Source organism: Rhinoraja longicauda, chromosome 40, assembly GCF_053455715.1.
Source record: "Rhinoraja longicauda isolate Sanriku21f chromosome 40, sRhiLon1.1, whole genome shotgun sequence".
Taxonomy (NCBI): Eukaryota; Metazoa; Chordata; class Chondrichthyes; order Rajiformes; family Arhynchobatidae; genus Rhinoraja; species Rhinoraja longicauda.
Genome location: NC_135992.1, coordinates 14,934,912 through 14,955,419, shown reverse-complemented (window position 1 = coordinate 14,955,419; position 20,508 = coordinate 14,934,912). Strand labels below are relative to the sequence as shown.

At 46.7% G+C, this 20,508-nt stretch overlaps 1 protein-coding gene across 1 annotated transcript in view; it reads left to right on the top strand.

Moving 5' to 3' along the window:
* The first annotated feature begins 260 nt into the window (after positions 1-260).
* LOC144611585 (vesicular glutamate transporter 1-like) overlaps positions 261-20,508 on the top strand; it is a 55,764-nt gene continuing 35,516 nt past the window's right edge. Inside the window, exon 1 of the mRNA XM_078430776.1 lies at positions 261-962. Within this exon, the coding sequence (XP_078286902.1) occupies positions 901-962 (62 nt within the window). The 5' untranslated portion in view covers positions 261-900. The remainder of the gene's footprint in view (positions 963-20,508) is intronic.

The window sequence follows — 20,508 nt, the reverse complement described above, 5'->3', positions numbered from 1 at the left end:
GGATTAGCTCAGTGCTCCACATGAGAGTGGATAGAGAAGTTTCGCTTGAAAATGTCATTCCAGATTTATTCCTTCTCACGTTTCAGATTCCCTGACACGTTCTCTCTGCATAGATTCCACAGATAGACGCGTTGCTGTGGGCTGCCAGTTTGCAACGTGTGACCATATGGTCCGCAGCAGTTAAGATGATCAAATCTCGGATGGTTACCATAGCATCCACGATGGGAAGACAAGACCGATTGGCTTCAACCCAGACAGATAGAGGAGAGTGGCGGTGCGGGGAGCCAATGGCCGGCTTATTAGAGCTAAGCAGGGTTGGAAGGGATTGGTAAACGCCGTGAAGTTTAACGCTGGCCCCGGCGTGGCATTGAGTAGATGGTGCCGGCGAAGTTTCAGAGGGGAGGAGACGAGAGCTGTCCGCCCACCGCGGTGCTGAAATACTCCACTCGACTCCACTAAACTTGGGCCGTGTCGCTCAGGACTTCATTCCATACGATACCATACGATAGAACTTTATTTATCCCAGGAGGGAAATTGATTCTGACGAAAGGCGTGGGTACAAAAGACTTACCGCCCATCCGACAACAAGATTAATCCGTGAAACCACGACCCAATCGAATCGAATGTGCCTTGAGCACATGTAATCCGTCGGAAGAGAAAAAAAACCATGTCTCTATTTTACTATCTAGTTCTCGGGACGCGTTATATTCCTGTTACCACCCACCAATAGATTTCTCAAGGACGTTGGGAAAGAGAAAGGGGTCACTTTACTAAACTTCTTCTAATATATTCCGAGCGGCCTTAAATTCCGCGATGGTTGCAGCTGGAATTATTTAGGGTGGCCGGTTGATCAGAATAACTGCACACACTGCCCGCGGCGGGGTCGTAGCTGGCGGCAATATGGAGATAAGGAAGGAACAATTGAAGAAATTGGCCGGCGATGGCCTGGCACGCCTGCACAGGTGAGTGGGGTTTTTTTCTGAGAAAGAGTCGCCCCATAATTGATGTGTAACCGGCCTGCTATTTTACAGGCAGGATTATTCGTTGCTTTCCCCCCGCGTGCGTTGCAAACCGACTGACCTTTCCCTTCCGGGTGTTTCCAGATGAGAGATTATCATCTTAGATATTGAATATATCACCAGGAACATTATCTTTTTTTTCGCAATTAGCGTGTGTCCAATGTTTCTGTAAACTGCCCTCCGATCCCCGCTTAGAAATGTCTTTCGGATTTCCTCGCCGGCGACATCCCACAATGCCTGCACATTCCGATCACTCCGTTTTAACTTTTATTTATAATGATTTTATCAGTAATTATTTGACTTGCAAGGCGACGGGCTCAAAATGAAGAACGAATATCGCAGCTTACTAATTAGCTGGGTGGGTTTACTGTAAACGCGCCGTGAAATTCGACGTCCTTTAACGAAGGTCGCGTCCACCGTTACAATTATTGCGTTTGGCTTTCTTCATTTTATTAAATTATTCCAGTAAGGTTAGTTGAATTGATAATGTTAATATTCGTGTTAACTATCTCTGGGGAAATCCATCTTCGCCCCACATTGCTGACATTTCCTCACCTAGCGTTACTTTGGGCATTTCTAACAAGACGTGCACATTCGAATGCTCCTTTCCTGCCCCCTAATCGTGTTCTATCCCCTCGATCAATACTCAAAGAAAAAAAATGAAGGATGTGCCGGCTTGCACCGGCCAACGATACGACATCTTTATTTTACAAAGTCAAAAGGGCATTGACTTTACAGGGAGAGGGAGGCTGTGTTTTTTTAAACTCGGAAATGCATCAAATATGGGCGATTCCTTCTGTGCAATAAAGCCGAGAATCGGCCACCTTGCGATTATTTTGCATCAATTTAACTCTGATATCCTCCGATACCATGTCACGAACTCATTTACCCCAGTCTTGCGCCTGATCTATCATGGGTGTTACCTGTTCATTCTGTTGAGTGAAATTAAACCTTTCCTTCCACAAATTTCCCAGATTTACACTGACGCCGCGGAACAATACACGCCCAGTTCATGTTGCTCTTGAAGTTTAAAATAAGATGCTTATCTGATTTATACATGGCACAGGTTTAAACCGTTCCATCGGCGATTAGCTCACCCTAATTGCAATTTAATGGCTGCACTCTGGTCAAAAATACCGTTGCAAAGAAGCGATTTTCGAAATCATGTGCTGTTTTGAATTCCTTCCCTTTTAGCTTGGCTGAAAGTCATTCCCCGTAGCAAAGAGATGATCTCAGGCTGATAAATAATTTAAGCGAGTGGAGCGCATTTCTGTCCTCACCCTCTCTAATCATCCTCTCCTTCTACATTTAGACCGTCTTCTATCACGAAAGCAGGCAGATTTCGGCGGGATGTGTACAAATCTGACCCTGCGCCGTGTAAGCTACATCATACGTGTTCTGCAGACTGTAATACACTTATGATGGCAAGCTCTTGGCTGAAAGGCTGATTATTTGTGACGATTTCACGAGCATATTATCATTTTAATCCTACAGGGGGTTAGATTGAGCGTTGAGCGATTTTTCCCCCTCTAAATTGTAATTCCAGAAGTGAAGTTGGAAATATTGAACGGTGAACGGGTTATTTTTCTTTTAAACAGCTGCCAGTTATCACAGCGAAATCGTTTCCAAGTTTAATGTTAAATCTAGGAGCTGCAAATACGTATAATTTAAGGGTTTCGCTATTTACCTCGTGTTACTCCGAAGCCGGCGTTAGCCATTGTATGAAATGACTATCATCAAAAAAGTCGAGAATTGATGATAATCAACCTTAACATAGTTTGTGGATCTCAGTTTAATTATGTCACCAGCAGCCAACCAAGAGGGATTTTAAAAGACAAGAAAGTAACGATTTGTCAGCAATTTTATTGAATCCGATCCAACCCTTTTATTAAAGCCAGCCTTCTGAATTTTGTCCCGCTGAGTTACTCCAGCATTTTGTGTCTCTCTCCAGAACGTTACCTCTTTCTTCACCCGTTACAAACTCGGTGTATCCCGAGCAGCACAAACCAGTGCATTTTTCGATATGATTATTCTCAATATTTCAGTGTAAACCATGGGGCATTTCCCGTGCAAGACCTCCCCTTGTCGTGAAACAACCCAGCCGCTCACAACTCCCTGAAACTTGCCCATCGGAAAACTGGTCTCGAACGCCTTCCACTCGCTTCCTCGTTTAAAGAGTGAATGTCCTAAAAACAAAAAACGCGGCGGAATAAAGTCTAACGATGCTGTGTGAATGACGCGCCTGGTTTCCGATTCGAAACCTCATCGAAAAAGTCGAGAATTGATGATAATCAATCTTAAACCGATGGCTCGGTGACGGCAGAGATGGGTAAACGTCGGCTCGAAATCTGAGCAGTTTGCCGCTTTGTGTTAGAGAACGCAATTATCTCGCATCAGAAACATTTACAACGACGGACCGGCTAATGATAACCAAAGTCGTTAATAATTCATGTGATCAATTAGTCCCCGGCCAGAATTCGTTTGATTCTCCCAGACTAATTATTGAATCCGAATTTAGAAATTCTCTGGGTGCTGAGATCTCAATACCGGCGAATTATTTGTGAACCTCGTTTCTGGTCTGAGATACCCACCCGCGTGTTCTCTCTCGTCCGATATAGTTCTTCATTGTTGTAGAATTGGCCGTTCAAAATTCAGTTAGCCATTGGCAAAAGGTATCAACCAACACGTTTATTTTTTTGTTTTTGGAAAGGTCGCGTTTGCAGAGGGATTATTGTCAAAACGCAAAAAATGCGACGAAATTATTAACCAGTCCAACTCCGGGTCAATATTTATTTGATCGTCATTGATTAAAAATCAGTTTCTGTTTAATTTCCACACCACGTCAAACCACTCTGTTGGCTTGCTCAGGATTAAGATTGGTGAATTGGATTCCTAGATTATTGCTTGTACCGGATGGGATTAGAATCAGGTTTCCAATTCTAAAGGGGATGAAGGGAGGAGGCTGTTCTTGTACACACTGAATCGCACTAAAGACAGACACGAAATGCTGGAATAACTCAGCGAAATGTCGCCCATTCCTTCTCTCCAGAGATGCTGTCTGTCCCGCTGAGTTATTCCATCATTTTGCATCTATCTTCGGTGCAGACTAGCATCTGCAGTTCTCTCCAATATACTGAATCATACCAACCTGCCTCGCCACAACGCAAATTTCCACAGGCGAATTTCATTTTGTGAACCATGTCCCTTCTTTCTACCGCGACCAACTAACCGATGACAGTCACCGATGGATTTCTGACGGCAACTCGCTTCCAGATATTCGTTACAAAACGAGTTAGCTTTCCAAAGTTAGTCTCAACAAAAAATTCAAGTTGCATCTTAAATTTCAGGAAACCATTTATAATCGGGAATGAAGGTATTACTAAGATAGACACAAAATGCTGGAGTAACTCAGCGGGTCAGGCAGCGTCGCCGGAGAAAAAGGAATAGGTGACATTTCGGGTCGAGACCCTTCTTCAGAGCCGAAACGCCACCTCTTCCTTTTCTCCACAGATGCTGCCTGACCCGCTGAGTTACTCCAGCACTCTGTGGAACGTCACCTCTTCCTTTTCTCCACAGATGCTGCCTGACCCGCTGAGTTACTCCAGCACTCTGTGAAACGTCACCTATCCATGTTCTCCACAGATGCTGCCTGACCCGCTGAGTTACTCCAGCACTCTGTGGAACGTCACCTCTTCCTTTTCTCCACAGATGCTGCCTGACCCGCTGAGTTACTCCAGCACTCTGTGGAACGTCACCTCTTCCTTTTCTCCACAGATGCTGCCTGGCCCGCTGAGTTACTCCAGCACTCTGTGAAACGTCACCTATCCCTGTTCTCCACAGATGCTGCCTGGCCCGCTGATTTTCTTTTTGTTTCCATCTTCTGTTTGAACCAGTATCTGCTGTTCCTTCCTACACAGTAAGTTTGAGGTGGACCCAGAACTCACTATTATTGCTGTAACTCATCCATAATCCAATCCCCGCCTGTAACCCATGCTCTGAATTTTCCTATAATTATGCCCATTTATAATGAATGTGAAGCAATGAAGATGAGCCATTAGTCTGATCTATACTGATGTGTTGGTTCACTTTAAGCTTGGCGCAGGCCGGCGGATTTAATGTTGGAACGGGAGACCACGGCGCTTCATTGGAAATAAACGGAACTCTAAGGCGACTTTCCGTCTGTTTTTCCAATTTATTTCTCAATCAAAATTCCGGGCCGATTATTCCAACAAGCGCGGCATGGGGGCGTCCATAGTTCAAGGGACAACAAACATCTCTCAAGGGCGGCTTCAGGGTGGGGAAACGGCCAATGTCATCACCATCACAGGAACCGAGATGAATAATAGATTTTAGATTTCCACGTGATCTGATCAAAGAGGTCAGAGAATTCCTCTGGGGAACGCGATTCAGCATTTTATCCGCCCGACGGCGGTTTTTAGATATCAAGTGCCTTGCAAACGCTCTCAACGAGGGCCTGAGTTACAGGGAGAGGTTGGGCAAGCTAGGACTTTTTTCTCTTGGAGATCAGAAGGCTGGTCTTATAGAGGCGTACAAGATCACGATGGGAATCGATGGGGCGAATGCACAGACTCTTTCTCCCACAGTAGGGAAATCAAGATCCAGGGGCCATGGGTTGTTAGATTTTAGATTTAGAGATACAGCGCGGAAACAGGCCATTCGGCCCACCGAGTCCGCGCCGCCCAGCGATCCCCGCACATTAACACTATCCTACACACACTAGGGACAATTTTTACATTTACCCAGTCAATTAACTTACATACCTGCACGTCTTCGGAGTGTGGGAGGAAACCGAAGATCTCGGAGAAAACCCACGCAGGTCACGGGGAGAACGTACAAACTCCGTACAGACAGCGCCCGTAGTCAGGATCGAACCTGAGTCTCCGGCGCTGCATTCGCTGTAAGGCAGCAACTCTACCGCTGCGCGACAACTCTACCGTTGTAGGTGAGCGGAGAAAGATTTAAAAGGAACCTGAGAGGTCCACAACATAAACCTTTCCCATCCATGTACCTGTCCAAATGTCTTTTAAATATTGTTATAGTCCCTGCCTCAACTACCTCGTCTGACAGCTCGTTCCATACACCCACCACCCTTGGGTGGAAAAGGTGCCCCTCAGGTTCCTACTAAATTGTTCCTCTCTCACCTTAAACCTATGTCCTCTGGTCCTTGATCCCTCTATCCTGAGAAAAAAAGATTCTTTGCATTTAGCCAGAGGGTGGTGAATCTGTGAAGTTCTTTGCCACAGAAGGCTGTGTAGGCCAAGTCAGTGGATATATTTAAGGCAGAGATAGATAGATTCTTGATTAGTGATCAGAGGTTATGGGGAGAAGGCAGGAGAATGGGGTTAGGAGGGAGAGATAGATCAGCCACGATTGAATGCCGGAGTAGACGTGATGGGCCGAATGGCCTAATTCTGCTCCTATTCCTTATGATCTTATGACCTTATGACATACAGGCAGATAAGTGATTGTTGGCATCATGGCCGGCACAGACATTGTGGGCTGAAGGGCCGGTCCACCTGCAGGCAGAGGAGATTAGTTAAACTCCATTTAAAACTGAGGTGAGAAGGAACGTTTTCACCCAGAGAGTTGTGAATTTGTGGAATTCTCTGCCACATAGGGCAGTGGAGGCCAAATCACTGGATACATTTAAGAGAGAGTTAGATAGAGCTCCAGGGGCTAGTGGAATCAAGGGATATGGGGAGAAGGCAGGCACAGGTTATTGATTGAGAATGATCAGCCATGATCACAATGAAAGGCGGTGCTAGCTCGAAGGGCCGAATGGCCTCCTCCTGCACCTATTGGACACATTAGAGGCAGGAAACATGTTCCCAATGTTGGGGGAGTCCAGAACAAGGGGCCACAGTTTAAGAATAAGGGGTAGGCCATTTAGAACGGAGATGAGGAAGAACTTTTTCAGTCAGAGAGTGGTGAAGGTGTGGAATTCTCTGCCTCAGAAGGCAGTGGAGGCCAGTTCGTTGGATGCTTTCAAGAGAGAGCTGGATAGAGCTCTTAAGGATAGCGGAGTTAGGGGGTATGGGGAGAAGGCAGGAACGGGGTACTGATTGAGAATGATCAGCCATGATCGCATTGAATGGCGGTGCTGGCTGGAAGGGCTGAATGGCCTACTCCTGCACCTATTGTCTATTGTCTATGTTTCTATGTAAACCTGACTCAATTTTCGGCGTGGACATAGTGGGCGGAAGGGCCTGTTCCTGTACTGTTCTATCTTCTATGAGTATTTTGAAAAGGACGTGTAAGGTACTATAGAAAGGCACGGTGGCACAGCGGTAGAGCTGCTGCCTTACAACACTCTAGAGACCCAGGTTGGATCCTGGGTACGGGTCCTGTCTCCACGGAGTTTGCCTGTTCTCCCCGTGACCACGTGGGTTTTCTCCGGGTGCTCCGGTCTCCTCCAACACTCTAAAGACGTGCAGGTTTGCATGTCAATTGACTTCTGTAAAAATTGTAAATTTGTCCCTTGTTGTGTGTAGGATGGTGCAAGCGTACAGGGGGGGGGGGGGGGTCGCTGGTCGGCACGGAGTCGGTGGGCCGAAGGGCCTGTTCCCGCGTTGTGTCTCTGAACTAAACCAAATGTAAGTCTGCCGCGATTCAAAATATACCCCAATTAATCAACAAGACATTTGGAGGATGCAATTAGTCTTCAGAGGCTGAGTTTGACGTGACATTTGATCAGGACCGTTAACATGGGATCGACTGACACTGAATTAAAATTATTGAGTTGGTGCCAGAATTCTTCAGCCCCCCCCCTCCCACCTTCCCCCCCCAACTGGGGTACCAGCTGTCAGCCAGAAATGGTCCAAACTCCCGGCAAGGTTATCTGCCCGTTTCCCCTTTGCTCTGTTTTATTTATCTGTAAATGTTTTTTCATTGTATATTATCCCAATTAACCCCAGGAACGTGACGTTTGCACCTTGGCTGGGAGATAGGTCAGGCAGTCTGTCTCTGGCTTATTCCGGCCGTCATGTTACAGTTAAAGCAAAGTCAGGTCTTTACTTCAAGAAGGTTTTATTCCTTCTGGTGAAGGTGGTCAGTCTGATCCTTGATGCGTGCGGCACAGAACCATTGGCGGTGTTTCCAATCTCCCTCCTGTCTTCTGAGGCACCAAGGTGGAATCACAAGGAACTGCAGGTGCGGGGTTTACAAGAAAAGGCACAAAGTGCCGGAGGAAATGCAGAAGGGTCCCGACCCATAAACGTCACCTACCCACGTTCTCCAGAGACCTGCTGAGTTACTCCAGCACTTTGTGTCCTTTTTGTGGAAACCAGCATCTGCAGTTCCCTGCTTCCACTGCTGGAGTAACTCGGCGGGTCAGGCAGCATCTCTGTGGAGAACATGGATAGGTGGCGTTTGGGATCGCGACCCTTCTTCTGATTGAACCACTACTGACTGGTCAGTCCCGAGTCCCGACCCGAAACGCCGCCGAGCCATGATCTCCAGAGATGCTGCCTGAGCCGTTGAGTTACTGCGGCACGTTGTGTAAAGAGAACAGCTTCAGCCAAATGATTGATTGTGAGGCGGATCCAACCCTAGTTTTACACCTTGCATTACTTTAATCCTCATCCCTGCCCGAGGGGAATAATGTTGGGTGGCAAATGGTTGCAGATTCGTCCAGTCCCAATGGGTTTTTGTCTCTGGTCTGGTCTTAAAATTGTGGCCACTGCCGAACCAAACCCTTTAATGCGGTAACAGCCTCGCGAAAGATCAGCCATTTTGTCAATATCTGCAAGAGCTACAATATTTGGAGACTTTCAAAACGATGACCAGATTTAATTCTATTTAAAAAAAAGTCCATGTCGTGAAAGGCTTCAGTAGTAACTAGCTCAGAATGAAAGGCTGTTAAGCCATCAAGCTGGAAAGGATGTTGGGAAGATTTACAACAACATTGCCAGGATTTGAGCTACCGGGAGATGTTGGATAGACCGGGGCTTTATCCCTTGGAGCGCAGGAGACTGAGGGGATGATCTTACAGAGGTGTATAAAATCATTGGGCAATAGATAGGGGGAATGCACAGAGTATTTTTCTTTGAGTAGGGGAACCAAGAACCAGGGGGCAGATGTTTAAGGTAAGGGGGGAAAGATTTAATTGGAACTTGAAGGGCAAATGTTTCACACAGAGGGCGATGGGTATATGGAACCAGCTGCCAGGGGGAATAGTTGAGATAATTAAACGACGTAGACAGGTACGTGGATTGGAAATGTGTAAGACCATAAGACATGGGAGCATAATGAGGACATTCAGCTCATTGAGTCAAACATGGCTGATCTACTATTCCCTCTGACCCCATTCTCCTGCCATCTCCCCATAAGATTCAGGGGTCTTTTTGCCAAACACAGGCAAATGGGTCTGAGGAAGGGTCTCGACCCGAAACGTCACCCGTTCCTTCTCTCCAGAGATGCTACCCGAGTTACTCCAGTATTTTGTGTCTATCTTCGATTTAAACCAGCATCTGCAGTTCCTTCCTGCACAGGCAAATGGGACTAGCCTAAATGGGCATCTTGGCTGGCAAGACGAGTTGGGCCGAAGGGCCTGTTTCCGTACTGTGTAATTCTAAGTGTATGCCTTAAATATTGTGTCACAGCAGAGCATAGGAATAAATGATTCAGTCCTTCGTTATTCACTGACCTTTGATCCATAATCGTTGATATTTTTACCTAATTAAAAATCTGTTGATGTTTGAACATCGTGAGGGCCATCTTAGGTTTAAAGAGGCTGAAGTTAAGAGCTACCAATGTCCTCTACCACCAGGAGTGAAGATAAAACAGGTTCACCTACAAAAAGATTTGCATTAATTTCAACTTCATTCCATGGAGTTTAGTTGAGTTATGATCTAATTAAGATCTAATTTAAAAAAAGATAAAGTGCTGGAGTAAATCAATGGGTCAGGCAGTATCTCTGGAGAATCTTCATAAGTCATAGCAGCGGAATTAGGCCATTCAGCCCATCAAGTCTACTCCGCCATTAAATCATGGCTGATCTATCTCTCCCTCTCAACTCCATTCTCCTGCCTTCTCCCCATAACCCTTGACACCCGTACTAATCAAGAATCTGTCAATCTCCACATTAAAAATACTCAATGACTTGGCCTCCACAGCAGTTTGTTCTCCAGAGATGCTGCCTGATCAGTGAGTTACTCCAGCACTTTGTGTCTTTTATTTGTAAACCAGCATCTGCATTTCCTTGAGTCTCTAAGTTCTAAATAAGTTGCTCATAATTGGTCAGCTGTGATCTTGTGGGCAGTGGAGCCAATGGGTCTATTTTTGCTGTTACTTATGTATTAAAGAGATTTAGCAGCACAAATGTCCTCTACCACCAGGAGTGAAGATAACACAGGTTCACCTACAAAATGATTTGCATTAATTTCAGCTGCATTCCATGGAGTTTAGTTGAGTTATGATCTAATTAAGATCTAATTTAAAAAAAGATAAAGTGCTGGATGATAATTGCCCAGTGAACGACGAGAGGCCAAAGACACAAAAAGTTGGAGTAACTCAGCAGGTCAGGCAGCATCGCTGGAGAAAAGGAATAGATGATGTTTTGGGTCGAGTCACTTCATCAGACTGAAGAGAGCCATTCTGGAATGAGATGCATAGATTGTGGAAATCCAGAGTTTTGCCACCATTTCTCCATTCTTAACCGGGGCGGCGCGGTGGCGCAGTGGTAGCGCCAAAGACCCGGGTTCGATCCCGACAATGGGTGCTGTCTGTACGGAGTTTGCACGTTCTCCCCGTGACCTGCGTGGGTTTTCTCCGAGATCTTCGGTTTCCTCCCACACTCCAAAGACGTACAGGTTTGTAAGTTAATTGGCTCGGTAGAAATATAAATTGTCCCTAGTGTGTGTGGGATAGTGCTAGTATGCGGGGATCGCTGGTTGGGTTGGACGCGGTGGGCCGAAGGGCCTGTTTCCGCGCTGTATCTCTAAACTAACCAAATGTAACCCATCCCAAAAGAACAATCAATTTAAAAAAAAATGATCAGTTCCTTTCTGAGGTGATGTGTTCAGACAGTGGATGAGGTACCAACAACAGTACCCATTTTACCCTGAATTACATCTAGCTTCCTGAGTAACTTTGGTGAATTTTGTAGGCGGCAGAACCGTGGCAACCCTTGTGTAAGCCCAGGTGAGGTCTGCTGTATGGTTTTACCGGGTTGTCTGCAACACAAATAATTTCACTGTACCTCGGTACACGTGACAATAAAGTATTATTGAATTGAATTGAATCATTTACTTTAGTTCAGTTTAGAGATACAGCGAGGATGGAGGACCTTTGGCACACTGAGTCTGTGCCCACCAGCGATCCATCCCCACACACTCGAACTATCCTGTTAATTGTCAATTATACCAAGCCAATTAACCTACAAACCTGCACGTCTTTGGAGTGTGGGAGGAAACCGCAGAGAACCCACGCAGGTCACGGGGAGAGCGTACAAACTCCGTACAGACAGCACCCGCAGTCAGGATGGAACCCGGGTCTCTGGCGCTGTGAGGCAGCAACTCTACCGCTGTGACACCGTGCCACACTTGTTGCTGGGAGTGAACCTTTCAAGGGCAAGTGAAGAAGTGCCGTTGCACACTTTTGACTGCTGTATAATTGACGGGAAGGACATGTAGAGATGAGTGATGAGCCACTCGCTGTGGAGTTTGCAACCTCTGGATCTCTGCCTGGGCCCATTGGGCGAACTGTTGGCAGTGACTTTAAAGTGTGAAAATATCCAGCTGAACCAATTTAATTTGCTGCCAGGGGTTTAATTAGCATTTTAACCTTTTTTTACTTCTAAGTAGGCCTAAAAATGTAACTTCTTGTTGAATGAGGTGTAACTAAGCATTAAACAGAATGCTAATCTATAATTACTGCTTAACAACTTGTCTGCCACTAAATGGAAATTGATTTTCTCTGCGCTGTTGATTTCTCTCTGATAAGTATTTTTGTTCTTTGAAAAAGTAATAGAATTTATTTTTATTTATCGTTTAAGGCATGTTTTTCAGCTGTAAGCTACCAACACTGCAGGCTCGTGTCTCCTGGTTGCTGCCCATTTTAACTCCCCTTCTCGTTACCATTCCCACACTGACCTATCTGTCCTGGGCCTCCTCCATTGTCAGAGTGAGGCCCAGCGCAAACTGGAGGAACAGCACCTCATCTTCCACCTGGGTAGTTCACAACCAAACAGTATGAATATTGAATTCTCCAATTTTAGATAACTAACTTACAAAGATACCAGCCCTTCCCCCCCTCTCTTCTCAGCACCAGCACCCCCCCCCCCCCCCCCGCCCTCCCGGCCCCTATCCCTGTCCCTGTACACTTCCACCTATATTCCTTCGTCTGGCTTCACAATTCGTACCTCTTCTATCTATCCTGACCTCCTATCTCGCACGTTTTTGTCTTTTCATCTCAGCCATCTGCCTATCAAACCTCCCCTCCCCCTCCCTCACATGTATCCACCTATCACTTGCCAGGCTTTGTCCTGCCCTCCTCATTTGCTGCCTCCTTCCCCCCCATCCCACCCACATCAGTCCAAAGAAGGGTCCCGACCCAAAACCGCCAATCCATGTTCTCCAGCACTTCGTGTCTTTTTTTTGTAAACCAGCTACTGCAGTTCCTCATGTCCAAGCTCTGGATTGCCTGCGTTTCTCTCTGCCTCGGCCACTCTTTCCTCCTTAGAAACCCGCCCTTTGTCCAAAATCTTCGCCTCTGCCCCGATACGTCGCTCGGCCAAAGTTTATTTTGTTTCAAGGAACAGCGGGCAATTGCTGGAGGATGTTTTTACAAAGTTTCATGGGTTTTAGTTACCAGAATGAGCCATGGGCTCTCATGCATGTTTCTGTTCAGAAACATGTCTCTCTTCAGTCTGGTTCTGCAGAATACCCCCAGATAATTGTGAATCTGTGGAATTCTCTGCCACAGAAGACAGTGGAGGACGATTCACTGGATGTTTTCAAGAGAGAATTAAATTTAGCTCTTCGGGCTAACGGAATCAAGGGATATGGGGAGAAAGCAGGAACGGGGTACTGATCATATTAAATGGTGGTGCTGGCTCGAAGGGCTGAATGGCCTACTCCTGCACCTATGTTCTATGCTTCTATAGGTCTGGAGTGTGGACACTATTATTGTTGTGTCTATGTTGTCCATATTGGTGAACAGGTCCACCACTGTCAGCTCTCAGTGGCTGCCCTGCTCATTTTATTTACTTATTGGCCACAAGTAGGGTTGCCAACTTCCTCACTCCCAAATAAGGGACAAGGTGACGTCACCGCCCCGCGCCCCACGTGACCTCACCCAGCCAGTGGCGACTTGCTCCTGCCCCATCAATGGCGCCCAAACAGGCCAACAATGTCCCAGCTACCCTAGTCCCACTTGCCTGCGCTTGGTCCATAACCCTCCAAACCTGTCCTATCCATGTACCTGTCCAACTGTTTCTTAAACGTTGGGATAGTCCCAGCCTCAACTACCTCCTCTGGCAGCTTGTTCCATGCCCCCATCTGTGGAAAAAGTTACCCCTCGGATTCCTATTAAATCTTTTCCCCTTCACCTTGAACCTATGTCCTCTGGTCCTCGGTTCCCTTACTCTGGGTAAAAGATTCTGTGCGTCTACCCGATCTACTCCTCTTATGATTTTGTATACTTCAACCCCCTTGCCATTCCGAACAGGCGCGCTGTCCCCTTTACGAGCTGGCTGCTCCCACCAACCACATTGCCAGCTCTGTGTTTCACCGTGCCCACGGCACAGTGTGCCAACATTCATGAGCTTCTCACCACTTTATCATTCTGCCCGGCAATCTGCCTGCAAGCTCCACACTGAGTCACTTGACCTTTGCAAATCCTTTGCATCCTTCTCACTTTTCGTCGAGCTTTGCAGCATCAACACACTTGGGTGCACCGCTCGTTATGCTTTGAACATTTCTGCATTGATATGAATTTGGAGTCACTGAGGCTCAACACAGAGCCTCACGACTCCATCAGTAACTGCCCACCAACTCGTAGATATCAAGATGACCTTTCCTCTAAGAACAGTCTCGACCCAAAACGTTGCCTATTCCTTCTCTCCACAGATGCTGCCTGACCCGCTGAGTTACTCCAGATTTTTTGTCTCTATTCTTTCCAATCCATTACTCCCAAAGCTTAGTTACCCTTTTAAAATCAAAAGACAAAGTTCTGCAGGAACTCAAAGGGTCAGGAGCTGTGTGCATGTGGAGGGAATGGTTAGGTGACGTTTCAGGTCAGAACCTTTCTCCTTGGCTGAAGAAGTCTCACGACCAGAAATGGCATCTGTCCATAAATGTCTCCACAGATGCTGCCTGGCCCACTGAGTTCCTCCAGCACTTTGTATCTTGCTCAAGATTCCAGCCTCTGATGCTTCTTGTGTAACCTATTTTTTCATGTTGCATCTTCTCACATCTTAATATTCCAAATGTTCTCCACCCAGTGGCTTTCCCTCATCTCACCTACGCTCAAAATCTCGCGCCAATTTGTCAAACTCTTGTCGTGATTCATGTTAGAAAAATAGGTGCAGGAATAGGCTATTCGGCCCTTCGAGCCAGCACCACCATTCAATATGATCATGGCTGATTATCCAAGATCAATACCCTATTCCTGCCCTCTCCCCATATCCCTTGATTCCATTAGCCCTAAGAGCAAAATCTAACTCTCTCTTGAAAACATCCAGTGAATCGGCCTCCACTGCCTTCTGTGGCAGAGAATTCCACAGATTCACAACTCTCTGGGTGAAAATGCTTTTCCTCATCTCAGTCCTAAATGGCCTACCCCTTATTCTTAAACTGTGTGACCCCTGGTTCTGCATGTTCTATCTTTGTAATCATCGTTTCCTTGGTATTTGAATCTAGCATCTTATGAATCTTGATGGCAGACGAACATGTTTATAGATTCTCCTTTTCACCGCCAGTCTTGTCTCAAATAGAAATGTCCAGAATTTCTTGATCACCTTTCAGTCCATTGTCCTTCCCATTCCCACACTGACCTTTCTGTCCTGGGCCTCCTCCACTGTCAGAGAGAGGCCACACATAAATTGGAGGAACAGCACCTCAGATTTCGCTTGGGCACCTTACAACCCAGTGGTATTAATATCGATCTCTCTAACTTCAAGTGACCCTTGCATTCCCCTCCCTCCCCCACATTAGTCCCCTTGCTAATTTCACCGATTATACCCCTTCATTATCACCTCACCCCCAGACAACAATGAACCATTGTGGGCTCCACCTGAGTCATCAATGTAGGCTGTGCTTTGTTCTGTGCTTTCCCATGCCTCTAGTTTCCCCTCCCTGACTCTCAATCTGATGAAGGGTCTCGACCAGAAACGTCACCCCTTTTCCTTCTCTCCAGAGATGCTGCCTCACCCGCTGAGTTACTCCAGCGTTTTGTGTCTATCTTCTGGACCGTTTGAGAACCTGGAGAACTCTGCGGTCACCTTTACCGCAATCAGTGCCACTCCTACCACTGCGTTTACAGCGGTGTGGCTCAGGTGGTCAGGTCCACAGGGTCTGTTTTCCATTTTTGCTCACTCAGCATCCTCCATCCAAAGAGAAACACAGGTCTACCGAATCCCTCCGCACAGCTAAAACCTTCCAGTCCCCTCCATACTCAGGGCGGCACCAGCGGTAGAGTTGCCACCTCACAGCGCCAGAGACCCGGGTTCGATCCTGACTACGGGTGCTTGTCTGTACGGAGTTTGTACGCTCTCCCTCTGACCTGCGTGGGTTTACTCCTGGTGCTCCGGTTTCCTCCTACACTCCAAGGACGTGCGGGTTTGTAGGTTAATTGGCTTCTGTAAATTGTTCCCAGTGTGTAGGATAGGACTGGTGTACGGGGTGATCGCTGGTCGGCATGCCGAGGGCCTGTTTGCACGCTGTATCTCTGAAAACTAAAACTAAAATATTGAACAGTGAATGCTCAATATTCAGATGAATTATGAACAAGGTCATTTGATGGCCAGAACATTAATAAACACAGACTACCTCAGTAAGACATCTTGGTGGCTCCAAGTCCACTTATGTTCTCCAATACTTACCCTATAACGATGCTCAAAGATTTATGCTTTTGACTCACATTTGACAATAGACAATAGACAATAGGTGCAGGAGGAGGCCATTCGGCCCTTCGAGCCAGCACCGCCATTCAATGTGATCATGGCTGATCATTCTCAATCAGTACCCCGTTCCTGCCTTCTCCCCATACCCCCTGACTCCGCTATCCTTAAGAGCTCTATCCAGCTCTCTCATGAATGCATTCAGAGAATTGGCCTCCACCGCCTTCTGAGGCAGAGAATTCCACAGATTCACAACTCTCTGAATGATTCCACAATTTCCATTATTTTTGTGAGGGTGGCTAAAAGTATTTATTTTCTCAGTGAATTCAGTATTACCCACTATAATATCTCCCGCTTCTACCTTGTCTTTCTCTATTCTATGGTTACGTTTTTCCAAAATTCTGCCAATTCTCACCTTTACTCTCCATTTTAGTCTCGTACCATCCTCACCCAGTCACAGCAGGGTCACTTCTCTGCGAAGGTTTTAATCCTTAACTAGACCAAGTGGACCCGTTGGGCCCAAACCCCTTTTGCATTGGTGCAACACCCTCTCCTCCCACCCCCCACCCCCCTCTCCCCCTGCGATCTCCCACTGTCCGGTTTACATCGAAACAACTTGTTTGTCTTGCACCAGAGATTGAACTCCTCTGTAACAGTGACAGCAACCGTTAGTGTTGTTCTAATTGGCGTTACTAATCTACAGAATTCCTTGTTCATAACTTCATAAGTTCCAGGATCAGCATTAGGCCATTCGGCCCATCAACTCTACTCCACCATTCAATCATGGCTGATCTATCTCTCCCTCTCAACCTCCCTGTTTAGTTTAGTTTAGTTGAGTTTAGAGATACATTACGGAAACAGGCCCTTCGGCCCACCCACGTCCGCGCCGACCAGCTGATCCCCGCACACTATAGACAATAGACAATAGGTGCAGGAGGAGGCCATTCGGCCCTTTGAGCCAGCACCGCCATTCAATGTGATCATGGCTGATCATTCTCAATCAGTACCCCATTCCTGCCTTCTCCCCATACCCCCTGACTCCGCTATCCTTAAGAGCTCTATCTAGCTCTCTCTTGAATGCATTCAGAGAATTGGCCTCCACTAACACTATCCTTCATGCACTAGGGACAATTTACATTTATACCAAGCCAATTAACCTACAAACCTGCACGTCTTTGGGACGCGGGAGGAAACCGGAGCACCCGGAGAAAACCCCACACGGTTATGGGGACAACGTAAAATCTCCGTACGAACAGCACCCGTTGCCGGGATCAAACCCGGATCTCTGGCGCTGTGAGGCAGCAACTCTACCGCTGCGCCAAAATGCCCTTCAGAAATTAGTCACACGCCATAACATAGAGAACAGCTTTGACACAAACGCCCACTACGAAGTCCTTTACGAACACCTTGCTTGAAAGTTAATGATGATGTAGAGGATTTGGTTGTATTTGGATATAGTCCCTGATATTACTTTTTGCTTGTGTACTGTTCGTTGGAATATAAACTGCCCATTGCTGTTCATTATTAGCTTGTCGATACAAATGCTATTGTGTATTTGGATGTCTGCAAGACTCTGGTTCCCCCATTGCTGTGGCCAGCACTAATTGGCCATGACACGGTACCTGGTAAAACCCTGTTCACTGTGAACGGGCAACCAAGCTGCTTTTTAAATGGAGATACAAGGAAATGCAGGTGCTGCAATCCTGAGCAAAACACAAAGTGCTGGAGGAACACGGCAGGTCAGACAGCATCTCAGGAGTACATGGACTGGTGTCGTTTCAGGTTAGACCAGACTTGATGCATCTGACCCTTCAGACCCTATTTCATGAGTCTGGAGTAACTCAACAAGGCAGGCAGCATCTTGAGAACATGGATAGGTGACTTTTCAGGTCGAGACCCTTCTTCAGAAGGTCTTTCCTTCGTCACCTATCCATGTTCTATCCAGCGAATGGTATGTTGGCATTCATAGTGAGGGGATTTGAGTATAGGAGCAGGGAGGTTCTGCTGCAGTTGTACAGGGCATTGGTGAGACCACACCTGGAGTATTGCGCACAGTTTTGGTCTCCTAATCTGAGGAAAGACATTCTTGCCATAGAGGGAGTACAGAGAAGGTTCACCAGATTGATCCCTGGGATGGCAGGACTTTCATATGAAGAAAGACTGGATAGACTCTGCTTGTACTTGCTGGAATTTAGAAGATTGAGGGGGGATCTTATAGAAATTTACAAAATTCTTAAGAGGTTGGACAGGCTAGATGCAGGAAGATTGTTCCCGATGTTGGGGAAGTCCAGAACAAGGGGTCACAGTTTAAGGATAAGGGGGAAGTCTTTTAGGACCGAGATGAGAAAGTTTTTTCACACAGAGAGTGGCGAATCTGTGGAATTCTCTGCCACAGAAGGTAGTTGAGGCCAGTTCATTGGCTATATTTAAGAGGGAGTTAGATGTGGCCCTTGTGGCTAAAGGGATCAGGGAGTATGGAGAGAAGGCAGGTACGGGACACTGAGTTGGATGATCAGCCATGATCATATTGAATGGCGGTGTAGGCTCGAAGGGCTGAATGGCCTACTCCTGCACCTATTTTCTATGTTTCTATGTTCTGCAAAGGTACTGCCGGACCTGCAGAGTTACTCCAGCACTTTGTGTCTTTCCTTGGCAAACCTTGCAATTCCTTGTTCTACAGATTTATTGTGGGGGCGGGGGGAGAAAGCTGGAAGTGTTTGTGTCAAAGCTGTTCTCTATGTTGCGGCTTGTGAGTAATTTCTGAAGGGCATTTTGTTGAGCACAGGGGTCAGACTGACGCCAGCATTTACCTGGAGCATTTCCCTGACGCTGCAGCAGTGACTCAGTGAAAACTCGTGACCAACCTTCAAGGATGAGCCGACATTGGCCATGCAGCTGAGTGGCACACAACAGCTTCAGTCAGTGAGCCATCAGGAGTTGTGACAGGAAGCCCAAGATAAGCACAAAAATGCTGGAGTAACTCAGCGGGACAGGCAGCGTCTCTGGAGAGAAGGAATGGGTGACGTTTCGGGTCGAGACCCTTCTTCAGACTGATGTCAGGGTAGAGGGAGACACAGGAGATAATAAGTGTGAGGTGTGCAACCAAGACCAAGGGGATGGACATCAAGGAACATGTAGAATAGATCATCGTTAGCTGGGAGAAGGTAACGACAAAGCAAACAGGGATAAAATGTAGTCGGAGACAGACAGACTGGTCGGAGAACTGGGAAGGGGGCGGGATTCTATCTCCGTTTGCTTCGTTGTCACCTTCTCCCATCTAACAATGATCTATTCTACATTCCTTGAACTCATCCCCTTTAATGTCTCGTTTTCACACTTTGCCCTTCCTTATCTCTGTGTCTCCCTCTCCCCTAACTCTCAGTCTGAAGGAGGGTCTCGGCCCGAAACGTTACCCATTCCTTCTCTCCAGAGATGCTGCCTGTCCCGCTGAGTTACTCCAGCATTTTGTGTCTACCACCAGGTTCAAGAACATCTTCTTTCCAGCAACCATCAGTCTCTTGAACACTGCACAACACTGACCTCAGCAACTGTGATCTACCATAGACTGTATCTTTGGTTGCACTAAAGACTATGGTTTTGCACCATTATGGTTACCTGGTATTACAGTTATTAATTTGTAGTATTATTAGTTATTACATCTTTATCTGTGTGTTGTTGCATTAACAGGCCTGCTAAGCTGCAGTTTGTAAGAATGTCCTCAGTCCATTGTTGGTACATATGATAATTAAACACTGCCTGTCCTGCTGAGTTACTCCAGTATTTTGTGTCTATCTTTGGTTTAAACCAGCGTCTGCAGTTCCTAAACACACTATTGACTCTAGACTCTCTTCACCCACGGCCAACTTTGTGTTCTTAGTCCCCCCACATGTTGATCGCAAGCTTGCCCGTTCAACAGGTGGATTAGAATACAGGTGGTATTGTCATTCTGCTTTGCAATGAAGACTCTGGAGCTGTCAGGTATTGAAGCGTAGACATGTTATTCCACACTGTTCAGCCGGTTTAGCTTAGAGATACAGCGTGGAAACAGGTACCGGCACAGTACACCCTGACAGTGTAGGCCTGGATAGAGTGGATGTGGAGAGGATGTTTCCACTAGTGGGAGAGTCCAGAACCAGAGGTCACAGCCTCAGAATTAAAGGACGTTCCTTTAGGAAGGAGATGAGGAGGAATTTCTTTAGTCACAGGGTGGTGAATCTGTGGGATTCATTGCCACAGAGGGCTGTGGAGGTCAATGAATATTTTTAAGGCGGAGATAGATAGATTCTTGATTAGTGCAAGCATTAGGTGTTATGGGGAGAAGGCAGGAGAATGGGGTTAGGGGGGAGAGATAGATCAGCCATGATTGAATGGCAGAGTAGACTTGATGGGCCGAATGGCCTAATTCTACTC